Below are 13,330 nucleotides of genomic sequence, written 5' to 3'. Positions count from 1 at the left end.
ACACTGTTCCATGTTTGCAGAAGCAGAGGAAAGTTCAGAGGAAGGCAGACTGAACAGGCCCACACTATGGTTAATCATAAAAAGCACATAATCAACTTTTCTTGGAAGACTCACAATGTACAATTCAAATATTGGCTCCAGTATAACCCAATAAGGGAAGGGGCCAGAGAGAAAAAGTTGAGCAAGTGGCTACTCAAAATGTAACACTGTTCCTAACTGAAGATTACATTTCTCAGCAAGGAATAATGAAACCAAGCAAGTAAAACAGGAGAGAAAATATCAGAGGTTGAAGGCTTTGCTTTAAGTATCCATCTCCAGATAAAGCTGAGCCCAGATGTATGATTGAAAGCTCAACTGGGAATGTCTTGAATTACTTGAAAGAGCAAGCAATTGAGATATATTGACATGGTTTAAGCGCATGATCACCATTTTATTATTTTATACCATTTAACTTTTTTCCATTTTTATAAGATATTAATTTTAAGAGTTTAGGAAATTTTATATATAATTATAGTTGAGACCTGATTTTATTAAAATTAGATTTAATTATATGAATCTTTGTTACCGATTTTAAAGTAGTGGCACTTTAAATATTTATACTACTTATTTTAGATATTTAATGTTATTTTTATGTGCCTTTATGTAAACCGTTATGATGGTAAATCACTTAATGACAGTATATAAAAGCTATTAAATAAAAAAATAAATACATGTATAGGAGAACTCATGGACAAGAAGGGAAGGAACCATGCTGGCATGATTTCAGAGGCCCTGGACGAGAGGACTGATGCCAGCATCTGAATCTTATGAAAAAGGCCCTTCATATGCACTTAGTTTGCGCTTTTCTCCACATCTCACATTTACAGTTTATTTAATAACATAAGACCTGCACAACCTAAGTAATTCCTATAAGGGAGAAAGAAAAGCTGCATTGGAGCTGTGCGTATCCAGAGAGATTTCAAGGGAGTCTCCCAGGAGAGAGAAACACATTTACAATCACTGCTCCTCTGCATGGATCACGTGACAAAATGTAGGTGCGAACAGTGACTCAGCTGAATCATAAATGAACTGTGGCCATCCTTTCAGATTTCTCCATCAAAGGATCCACAAGCAGCACTATTTCTACGGCTGCAGCGTTCGTCTTTCTCTCCAGATAGATTAACTGATCTCCCTCTCTTCCCCTTCCCATCACATAATCCATTATCCAGTCCTACTCTGCTGAGCTCTCTCTGTAAAAGACCTATAGATTGTGTAATTCTTAGTTTACTTTGCTATTTTATTATGCAGGATAGGCCACTTTTGACTGCTAGGCAGTCATTGTTTAGCCTTTTGGGTATCTGCATTTCATTATGTAAATGTTATAAGTGTTATATTTTGTAACCCACTTAGAATGGTTGATAGACAGGAAAAAATATTTAAAGTAAATTAAAAAAAATAATTTCCCAGTAAGTGAATGGTATCATAGTTAGGAAGTTGTCATTGTCATTCTGTGCATATAACAATTTAGATTAATAATGTCCATTTGTGGGCCCAGGCCTCACACAGTCCATATGAATAAAAGGAGCTCTAAACAATTATCACATCTTAGTTATGATCTATTCCATATATGACAAAAAGGGAAAGGTGGAGGCCTATTAATAATCTGCAAAAAAGAACTCAAATTAACACTAAAGAAAATCGAAATTTACCCACCATATGTAGCTATCGTAAAATCAAAACAAATTCATATCGGATTGGTATACTGCCCATCTGGCTTACTTCAAAAAGATTGCTCACCCATTATTGAACTTTTCACAAAATAATTCTGTACTCCAGAGACAATAATCATCTTAGGAGTCTTTAATCTACACGTATACAATTCGCCAAGATCTCCCTCTTGCAACTTGTTCCTTGATGCAATGGAGGTCTTAGGATGGACTCAACACATCTCTGAAGCCACCCACAAAGCTGGCAATACATGATCTCATATTCGCAAATCCTGACTACTATAATATACGTACTAAACACAAGACAATCCCATGGTCTGATCACCATCTAATTAAAGATTCTCTTTTATACAAAAAAACAAATAATGAAAAACACCCAAACATTCAGAAAGAAAATAAAAATGGAAACACTAACAAATGCATTAGAGATCAAAATTAATGATTTAAACCTAAACAAGTGCTATGATGCATTTGATTTGTGGGAAAATATGCTCAAAGAAATTGCAGATGAACATAGCCCAATCCAAACAAAAACTACAAACAAAAAAGAAAATCAGAGAAAAAGGAACCCTTGGAATAATGAAAAACTGAAAGAGTAAAAAAAAACAACTGCTAACAAAACTAGAAAAAAAGATGGCAGAAAACCCTGTAGATAAATCACTAAGCAGATACAAATCATACCTATCCCAATACCAAACACTAATGAACAAATTAAAAAAAAGAATATTAAGCAAAACAGACACTGGAGTAATATTCAACTCAAAACTCTTGTCTGAGACAGTTAAGAGTCTAAGTAAAGAACTTTCTTCACATCATTCAATGAACACAACCGCACTAACAGCAAAAATAAAGATGCTAAAACAAATCACTTATTCCTACCCTCTGGTAGCAACAGAAGACCTATCTGCACAAGATAAATGGTCATCGAAACTGGAGATAAACAAAATTATATCCAAACTAAAACCTGCCACACATCCCCTTGCTGAAACAAGTAAACCAGACAATAACCCCTACAATCACAACTCTAGTCAACCTCGCCCTTGCAGAAGGTTATATGCCCCAAGGTATAAAACAGGCAGTTATAAAACCAATTTTAAAAAATAAATCTGGAAGACCTGATTGGGATAACTATTGACCAATCGCCAACTTAACCTTCATTGCGAAAATACTAGAAAAAGCAGTCCTTTCCCAATTAGAAAATCATTTTGAAGGCAAAAAGACACTATATCCTAACCAATTTGGTTTCCGGAAAACCCACTCAGTAGAACCTCTTCTTCAGTCCTTAACTGATCCTATTTTATGGGGTTTTGACTCAAATCAATCATACTGCCTGGTCCTGATTGATTTAACAGCTGCCTTCAACACTGTTGACTATAACCTGCTATGCCAACAGTTGAAAAACATCAGGATTGATGGAAATGTGCTAAAATGGTTCACCTCGTTCCTTGCATATAGATCATTCCAAGTAAAACTCAACAATCACTTGTCCGACCCCTTCCAAAGCACAACAGGCGTACTGCAAGGATCAGCGCTATCAGCAACATTATTTAATATCTACATGCTGCCCATATGTAAATTACTAACAGACCTGGGATTAAACTTCTTCCTATATGCAGATGATCTACAATTCTATATCCCTCTAACAAAATAATTTGAAAAAACATTACCACTAATTTCTGAATATATGATTAAAATAGAATAAAAAGTAGCTCAATGGAAACACTCGATGAACCCCCAAAAAACTGAAATAATTTGGTTGAGCCGCAACCCACCAAAATCTATACCCCCAGGGATAGATCTTGGAAGTTGCCAAGTAACTCCAGCAACCCAAGTGAGAGACCAAGGGGTCCAAAACGATAAAAAATTAACAATGAAAGCCCACATAAGCAAACTGATTAGATATGTTTTCCACAAGCTGTGGATATTGAGCCGACTAAAACCTCTACTAAGCACAACAGATTTCAGAACAAACCTGGGTTACTGTAATTCCTTACTTCTAAGTCTTCCAGCTAGTCACTTAAAACCTCTGCAAGGACTGCAAAATGCCGCAGCTAGACTATTGTCTGGAGCAAGGAAATTTGACCACATTAATGTAAATGCCACGTCATAAACCATATTATACTTAATGCCGAATAATAATGGCACCCTCTATGTAAAGTATGATCTATATTTTCTTTGATATAGGTGCCCTATTGTAAACCGTTGACGGTATATAAACACTTTTAAATAAAATAAATCACCCCATCACTGATGGCTCTGCATTGGCTTCCTGTACTGTCAAGGATACGGTATAAAGTTCTAACAATAATATTCAATAACATTAACCCGAACAGGAATAACATTTAAACCATACAATCCCCCCCCCCCCCCCATTGGACTCTCAGATCACAGAACAAAGCCTTCCTAGTAATCCCAAACTTAAGAAATTCTCAACTAATGCAAACTAGAGATAGAGTTATCAATTGCTGGCCCAAAACTATGGAATTCCATGCCAGAGGAGCTTCGAACATAAACGGACAAAAAGAAATTCAAGAGTAACTTAAAATCTTGGCTTTTCAAAAATGCCTTTTGACAGAAACACCCAGCTCCCCATGACTCAGATAACCAAAATAAGTCTTGAACAATAGCCCACTCCACACACACAAACCCCTATAATCTAGCATCTACCACTGTATATACCGTCGTTCCAAGTGAAGATCACAGGTAGACATTTACTAGACGTGTTCAAAAATCATACACTTTAGCAAGAGGTAAGGGGGGCTGAGGAAGCAGGGACGAGGTAGTATTTTGACAGAGGGTGCTGAAGAGAATAAAAGTGAGGGGAGGGGAGAGGAACTCCCAAATGTTTGTATTTAGGATGAGTTGGAAGGTAATGATGTATTATCAGACATGTGGTTACCCAGTTTGACTTGGAATGTCCTTTTTGATAGGAAGGAAGTAAACCACTTCATTACATCACTGTCAACTCCGATTTTTCTAAGCTGATGGCATAGAAGAGTATGGTCAACAGAGTCGAAGGCTGCCGTGAGGTCAATTAGCACCAGGAAATAAGATTCGTCGTTGTTAAATCCCATAATATGGGGTCCATAAAGGATACAAGTAAAGACTCGGTAGAGCAATTTTTTCTGAATCTGAACTGGTTTGGATTTTAAATGTGGTCATCTAGATAGTCTTCAAGTTGTGATAATACAGCTTTTTCAAGAATTTTGAAGAGCAGGTTGGATATAGGTCGATAATTTTCCCAATTGACAATGCTGCTGGATTTGGTTTTTAGGATAGGTTTTATCATTGCTTGTTTCGCTCTGTCTGGGACAAGACCTTCCATGAGAGACAGATTGATTAGAGATGTGATTGTAGGGGAGATCAAGCTTGGTATTAATTTTAAGGAGCTAGCTGGGATGGGGTTAAGGGGGTGATTTGCAGGTTTTAATTTAGAAATTATTTGCGTGATTTATACTTTAGATATTCTGTCAGAAGTGGTCCATTTAGCAGGTTCATGATTATCTTCTTGTACACTGGTTATTGGGTATGCAGCAAATTGATTTTTTAGTCTGGTTACCCTTTCAGACACATGATTAGCGTAGTTGTTACAGGCACTCATAGGGAAGCAGTTGTTGCTAGAGATAGAGTATGACGGGTCCTTGATTAGATGTTTAACTACATCAAAGAGTAATTTGGAGAATCTGTTTAGCATATTACTTCCGTTTGTTATGAATGTTTGTCCACCTTGTAACACTCATTATAATTATGAATGTTTTAACTGTAAACAGTTATGAACTAGTGATTCTCACTTGGAATGACGGTATATAAAACATTTAAATAAATACATAGATAAATAACAACATGGGGCCAGGCTTAAAATTGGGTTTTACACCTGTAAATGCACTTTGCTTTAGAAAATTGTTACAATAAATGCCATTGAATTGGCCATAGGATATTCATGCATAAGTGCACTTTACTTGAGAAAATGGCTTTGGAAAATTGCTACAATAGTAGTTACATTTACATACGCAGCTCCTTTGAAAATTACCTCCATATTAAATAATATGAGAAAGATCAAAGTGGCCCATCCAATATGGCAAATTACATGTTCTTTCTCCAAAGTGGAAAAATCAAGTTGACTTAGGGAATAGCCACTGCTATTAATTGCAGCAGTAGCATGGGATCTTCTTAGTGTTTGGGTAATTGCCAGGTTCTTATGGCCTGGATTGGCCACTGTTGGAAACAGGATGCTGGGCTTGATGGACCCTTGGTCTGACCCAGTATGGCAGCTTCTTATGTACACCCTCCCCATTTGCCTGAGCTCTCAGCCTTTTCTCCACTATCACCTTCTATATCCACACATGCAATACCTGAGGTCTCATAGCTCATTCATAATCAAGCAGCACATTATCTTATAAAGAAGAAATATGTTCCAGGTCGTGTACTCCATTCCTCTCAACAGGAGCCTGTGGTGGTTCCAACAGTTAAATTAAGTTGGAGGGACACCATTTGAGAATGTTTTCGGTAGGAGTTTCTAAACGCTGGACTCTATACCCAGTATGGAAGATTTACTATATTTTTTAAATTCATTAAAGACAGTTATTTGCTCAAGCTTTTGGCTAATATGAGGGATAACTGATAAAGTCTGGATGAATAGGTCAGTTGTGGTTTTTTTAGATTTTGGGTTCAGGGATGGGACAGAAGCTTTTCTTATGTTCTTCTTTTTAAATGTATTTGTATCCTTATTATGTGTGTTTTTACTTATGTAAATCACCTTGAGATTTATTGGACGGTGATAAATAAATAACAATCATAACTTGACACTAATACAGGATTCCCAGCGCAATCTATGCAGCAGCTGGCACCCAAACTGTAAAAATGCTTCTGCAGAGGAAGAAATAAAAGTGTGGAGATTGCACAAACTTGTTTGCAAGAAAGAAAATGGAGTAAGATACAAAAGTGCTACTTACTTTAGAATCTGGAAAAGCCCAGGAGAGACGGAACCCGCGGGCCGGACCACCTCTGCTCCACTGATGGTACCCAGCTGCACTTGAGGGAAGTACACGGTGCGGAGGGCGAGGCCGGAGGACTGCAGCCTCGTCTTAATCACTTCCAAAGGGCAGGTAAGGATGGCACCCACTGTGCCCCCACACCTGTAGGGCACAAGTCAAAGAGTTTAGCTGAAGAGAGATTTCATTGCAGAACACACTCAAAAAGATAGTCACACATAATTCACTATTCAATGAAAAAGGATTTGACAAAAGCTTCTGTTGATCTAACAAATAACATGTATCTGGTTTGAAAGAAACAAACAAACAGGTGCCTGCAGCAAATAAAAACAAACAATGTGCGCTTCTATCAGCTTTAAACCTTCAGAGCATTCCTACAAGCAATACCTGATAGAAAGCTTCTGAGTACAGACATTAAAAGAAGTGCTGGAAGCAGGAAAACCACAGAAAACAACAAAAGCTCTTCACAAACATTTGGAGCCCAAAGGAAGCAGGAAAAGAAATGATCACTTGGTAACAGCAGCTCTCTCATGTTCATCTCCTAATGAAATAGTCCCCACTGCTGCAACTGGGCTAAGACGCAAGATCACAACTGTGATGGAATGGCAGAGAATGAAGAAATTGTAATTGCCTGGGACATTCCCATTCCAAATGATGAAAAGCTAAAAGAGAAAACAAGAAACTCAAGAACAGTATCGCTACGCAAAGTGTCAGTACCGAAGGAAACGCACAAGATGCAATCAGAGACCAGAAAAATGTGGCATAAAAATAGAGAAATAGTCCCAATTGAATTAGCTTCTACCAGCCTGATTAAAAAACTTTCAAGCACGTCCTGTTTTAAATACAATTAGGAACTCCAGAAGGAAAGTCATTGACACAATACAAGTATTGAGTACTTGCAGTAAATGTGAGAGACTGATCATAACTCTAAATGCATCAATTTTCTCAGTGGAAAAGGGTAAACAGTGGAGTGCCTCATGGATCTGTACTTGGACCGGTGCTTTTCAATATATTTATAAATGATCTGGAAAGGAATACAACAAGTGAGGTTATCAAATTTGCAGATGATACAAAATTGTTCAGAGTAGTTAAATCACAAGCAGATTGTGATAAATTGCAGGAAGACCTTGTGAGACTGGAAATCCAAATGGCAGATGAAATTTAATGTGGACAAGTGTAAGGTGTTGCATATAGGGAAAAATAACCCTTGTTGTAGTTACACGATGTTAGGTTCCAAATTAGGAGCTACCACCCAGGAAAAAGATCTAGGCATCATAGTGGATAATACTTTAAAATCGTCGGCTCAGTGTGCTGCAGCAGTCAAAAAAGCAAACAGAATGTTAGGAATTATTAGGAAGGGAATGGTTAATAAAACGGAAAATGTCATAATGCCTCTATATCGCTCCATGGTGAGACCGCACCTTGAATACTGTGTACAATTCTGGTCGCCGCATCTCAAAAAAGATATAATTGCGATGGAGAAGGTACAGAGAAGGGCAACCAAACTGATAAGGGGAATGGAACAGCTCCCCTATGAGGAAAGACTGAAAAGTTTAGGGCTGTTCAGCTTGGAGAAGAGACAGATGAGGGGGGATATGATAGAGGTGTTTAAAATCATGAGAGATCTTGAACGAGTAGATGTGAATCGGTTATTTACACTTTCAAATAATAGAAGGACTAGGGGGCATTCCATGAAGTTAGCAAGTAGCACATTTAAGACTAATCGGAGAAAATTCTTTTTCACTCAACGCACAATTAAGCTCTGGAATTTGTTGCCAGAGGATGTGATTAGTACAGTTAGTGTTGCTGGGTTCAAAAAAGGTTTGGATAAGTTCTTGGAGGAGAAGTCCATTAACTGCTATTAATCAAGTTTACTTAGGGAATAGCCACTGCTATTAATTGCATCAGTAGCATGGGATCATCTTAGTTTTTGGGTACTTGCCAGATTCTTGGAAACAGGATGCTGGGCTTGATGGACCCTTGGTCTGACCCAGTATGGCAGCTTCTTATGTTCTTATGATTAAGGCTTGTGCATTCATGACAGGAATGAGTCTCAAACAAACCATTTGGGGAACAATTTTCAAATTGTCCACCTTGAGACAAATACCATATGCACCCACTGCCAATTCTGAAAGGAAAATACTTTAATTTTGAAAACCTGCCGTAAGTATGAAGTACACTCTGTCATTTCCACCTGTTTTTTCTGTCGATAAATTTTTTATGCTGTCTACACACATTTCCTCACCCAACCTAAATATAGATCCCTTAATCCAGCTAAAAGACTGCAGACTTTTTGTTTGATCTGGAAGTTTCCTCCTGCACCTTTGTACAACCATCCTCAGTCTGAACCAGAACTGGGACTGGCACTACATGAGAATATTTTTCCTCTATTTATATCCCGACATGCCTTATCTGGTCTTTGCAGGAATATTCCAGGGGCCATGCACCAGGGCTCCACCCTAAATCCAGCTGCTAGATTTCACCCTCAAGCAATGACCACAGCTCCGAGTGGTTGAACCAGGGACCTTCTGCATGACAGTGCATAGCACTGCAACTGTGAACGGAGCCGGCCAATTCATGGACTTCTAACTGTATTGAGGAAGGGAAATTTTCAGACAGACAGACAAGTAACATGAGTAAAATGTTTTTCATGTGCGGTTTTTTTTACACTTTGAAAACCATCCTCCCCAAGACACTAAAAGATGACATTTAAAAGCCTGGTGCCACCAAAATCGGGAGATATGCACACATCTCGGGCTGGCACGTGCCCATTGTATTTTAAAAGTGCCTAGATGTGTGTGTATCTCCCGAGCGCGCATATCTCTTTATGATTCAAAAAGGGGCGTGGTTTGGGCAGGGCATGGGCGTCACCAAGAGATGTGTGCACACATACTTAGGTGCACACATACTTAGGTACGTCTGCTAGGGACAAGCTGTAATTTAAAAAATAAGACTATCCATACCTGAAGGGTTTTAAGGATCGGGGGTAACTGGGAGATGTGTAAGCTATTCAACCAGGGGTGTTTGGAGGACCTAGCCCTTAACTGGGCGAACTGATGAAACTGACAATGGAGTGGGCGCATGGCACTTTAAAAATCTACAGACTTGCATGGTAGAAGTAGGATTTGTGATCCAAGACACATGCCTATTTAAAATTAGGCACACAAGCACGCAAGTTATAAAGTCTCCACGTCCCTGGGTATACACTGGCACACAAGCATCAATGTGTGCAGCTCTGAAAGTTACTATCCCTGCAAGAACAGGAACTCCTCTGAAAATGTCTTCCTGGGAGCCACAGCAGATTAAGAGTTGTGACCAGTGTCCTTCCCCTCTGCACACTCATAAGTGCATAAGATTTGCCATATTGTGTCAGACCAAAAGGTCCATTAAGCCCAGTAACCTGTTTCCAACAGTGGCCAATCCAGGTCACAAGTATCCTGCAGGATCCCAATGGTCAATAGATTTTAAGCTGCTTATCTCAGGGATAAGCAGTGGATTTCTGCAACTCCATCTTAATAATGGTTTATGGACTTTTCCTCCAGGAACTTGTTCAAACCTTTTTTAAATGCAGCTACACTAATAGCTTTCACCACATCCTCTGGTAATGAATTCCAGAGCTTAATTATACGTTGAGTAAAAGAATATTTTCTCTTATTAGTCTTAAATGTATTTTATTTATTTAACAGCATTTCTATACCGACATTAGAATGCACATCATATCGGTTTACATCTCAACAGCAGGTGGAAAATACAATGAACAGGAGTGGGAGAGGGACAACAGTAGAAACTCGAGGGCAGGAGGCTCTGGGGGGAGCCTGAAAATTGAACTAGAGAAGTAACAATAACTCTAGAGGTTACATATTTACATATTTACATGATGCAAATTACATATTACCCAGTAACTTCATTGTGTGTCCCCTGGTCTTTGTACTTTTGAAGAGTAAACAACTGATTAATGTTCCCTTCTACTCCTTATTTTATAGATCTCTATCATATCTCCCCTCAGCCGTCTCTTCTCCAAGCTGAAGAGTCTTAACCTCTTTAGCCTTTCTTCATAGGGGAACTGTTGGTCGCCCTTCTCTGTACCTTTTCTAATTCTGCTGTATCTTTCTTGAAATGTGGTGACCAGAACTGAGCACAATACTCAAGATGAGCTCGCACCATGGAGTGATACAGAGGCATTAGGATATTCTCTGTTTTATTCTCCATTCCTTTCCTAATAATCCCCAGCATTCTGTTTGTGTATGATATATGAACACAAGATGAGGTCGCACCATGGAGTGATACAGAGGCATTAGGATATTCTCTGTTTTGTTCTCCATTGCTTTCTAATAATCCCTAGTATTTTATTTGCTTTCTTGGCTGCTGCTGCACACTGAGCAAGAAGATTTCAACTTATTTTCAACAATGACATCTAGATCCTTTGCTGGATGACAACTCCTAATGAGGAAACTTGCATTGTGTAGCTATAATTTGGGGTTTTCTTCTCTAAATGCATCACCTTGCACTTGTCCACATTAAATTTAATTTTCCATTTGCATGCCCAGTCTCCCAGTTTTGCAGTGTCCTCTTGCAATTTAACAACTTTGAATAATTTTGTGTCATCGGCAAATTTGATCCCCTCACTTGTGGTTCCATTTCCAGGTGTACTGCACAAGGAAAGGAGAGCAGCCATTGGTATAGAAATAGAAGTCTATTTTGTATGAGCCTGCTTTTCAGAAGACCAACTCCAGCTTTAACGCATTGCCACACTGAAATGGGATGCAAGGATGTTTTTGTGGGTCTGCAATTAGCCAGGAGAAGTCTGGTTTCCATGAAGCTCGAATAGACCGGGTTAGCAACATCATAGCAAAGAGGAAACTCTGCAACCTGGAGGCGAGGCCCCCTCCCAAAACACATCATACAGCCTGCTAAAACTTGACTCCTCATGCTTTTACCACCGACTGGTTTTCTTAAAAGCAACACTATGTCTCCTTTTGAGAATTGTATAATTCCCAGCCAAGACACACAAAAGCAACTGCAGTTACATTTAAAACAGGTTGATTCTTGCTTCAAAAAGTAAGGGACTTAAGCAAATTGTAAATTTGGGAGGTGGAGCCTAGTGCAAGCCAAGGTTGTTGCCTCAAAATCACCCAGTGCAAGTCATTATATAATCTGTTTATAGTAACTCAAAATCACCCAGTGCAAGTCATTACATAATCTGTTTATAGTATCTCATTCCAGGTCACAATGTTTACCAGAGTTTGAAATCCTGTAGGGTTTGTTTGGGATTTTTGTTGGGTTTTTTTTAACTCCTAAACTGATTGCTTATTATTTTCAGTGGTCCTATATTTTCCTTTTTCTAGTTTGTACATAGCTTTCCTGTTTTTTTCACAGAGATATAGTGAACTATTACTTTCATAATCCAAACTTCACTGACTTCAGAAAACACAGTTTAGAAATAACATAGCCATTGGTTCCCTGTCAGTCAGTCTTGGTATCTAGTGCACTACAAATGACTAAGCAAACAATATACATTCCTAATCTTGTTTTGCTGTTTTACATACTTGACTTTTTCATGTAGATAAGCAGCTGAATTAGCCATGCTGTCTGGGGCGTCCTCCCGTCCTGTAGGTGGCGGAGCTCTCAAAGTAAAGTTCTAAGTCTTGCTGTGGTGTGTGCCTGCTTGGCACCTCCCCCTCCCCTCTGCAGAGTCTCCTCAGTCCGTTTTTTTCCGCGAGCCTGACAGCACATGGAGCTCTTGTTCTCCTCAAGCCGTTTTTTTTGTGTGAGGAAAATTAGTTTCAGGAAAGAAGTTTTTCTAAGGTTAAATCCTTTAGTAGTTAGGCTTAACTACTACTGTTTGAAATTCATCAAAGTCTCTTCAAAAATGCCTCGTCTAGGCTTTAAGTTTCTGTAACTGTGACAAAATCATGTCAGTTACTGACAGATATGAATTTGTTACATTTGTCTGGGGCCCCAGCATGAACAAGCCACTTGTGATGCCTGTGGACGGATGTCCCCCAGGGCACAAAGGCAGAGAGCCGCAAAAATCGAAGGATTAAGAAGAGCTGCGGCAGGATCTTATGCCCCCCTCTGAGGGATCGGCAAAATCTTCCCCAGGGCCGCCTCGTGTGTCGAAGGAGTCGACTCGGCCGCGATCAGCATTGGTAGGCCATTTGGCGACCACGCCGAAGATGCAGGTACCCGGAGCAGGTGACGCATGTTCCGTGTATAAAAAGTCAATTGCGTTGACTGGCGCCAGTGCATCCATCACCGGCGCATCGTCGCAGCCACATCAACGCACCCGGCGCATCTAAGCCAAGCCATGCTTTGGGCTCGATGCATGGCCATATCACCTCGATGCACCGACGCAATATGGAGCCAGCTCATCATAAAAAGTATTCTGACTCGACCCATCCAAGTATAGGGCTCTGAAGCCGCTAAAAAACATGTCTCTGGACACAAAAAAACACAGAGAGCCCATCTCCATTGCTTATTGTGGACGAAGACCCGGTTTCATCTCCCCCGGGTCCTTCCTCTCCATCGCTTTCATCGGAGCAGGAAGAACCATTGCCAAAAAAACGTAAGTCGTCTGAAGAGCCAGACATACCTACTAAACACCCTCCACCTACTCCAAGGGTGGCTTCACCA

At 39.5% G+C, this 13,330-nt stretch overlaps 1 protein-coding gene and 1 long non-coding RNA gene across 4 annotated transcripts in view; one reads left to right on the top strand and one right to left on the bottom strand.

Annotated features, from left to right (window-relative positions):
• Positions 1–13,330, top strand: part of LOC115077053 — an 88,458-nt gene that overhangs the window by 43,356 nt on the left and 31,772 nt on the right. The gene's annotated exons all lie outside the window — the stretch shown is intronic.
• Positions 1–13,330, bottom strand: part of SLC25A33 (solute carrier family 25 member 33) — a 58,849-nt gene that overhangs the window by 32,153 nt on the left and 13,366 nt on the right. The window contains exon 2 of the mRNA XM_029579202.1: positions 6,659–6,841. Coding sequence (XP_029435062.1) covers positions 6,659–6,841 — 183 coding nt within the window. The remainder of the gene's footprint in view (positions 1–6,658; positions 6,842–13,330) is intronic.

Source organism: Rhinatrema bivittatum, chromosome 15, assembly GCF_901001135.1.
Source record: "Rhinatrema bivittatum chromosome 15, aRhiBiv1.1, whole genome shotgun sequence".
Classification (NCBI taxonomy): domain Eukaryota; kingdom Metazoa; phylum Chordata; class Amphibia; order Gymnophiona; family Rhinatrematidae; genus Rhinatrema; species Rhinatrema bivittatum.
The sequence above is the reverse complement of the archived record's forward strand: the minus strand, read 5'-3'. Positions and strand labels throughout refer to the sequence as shown.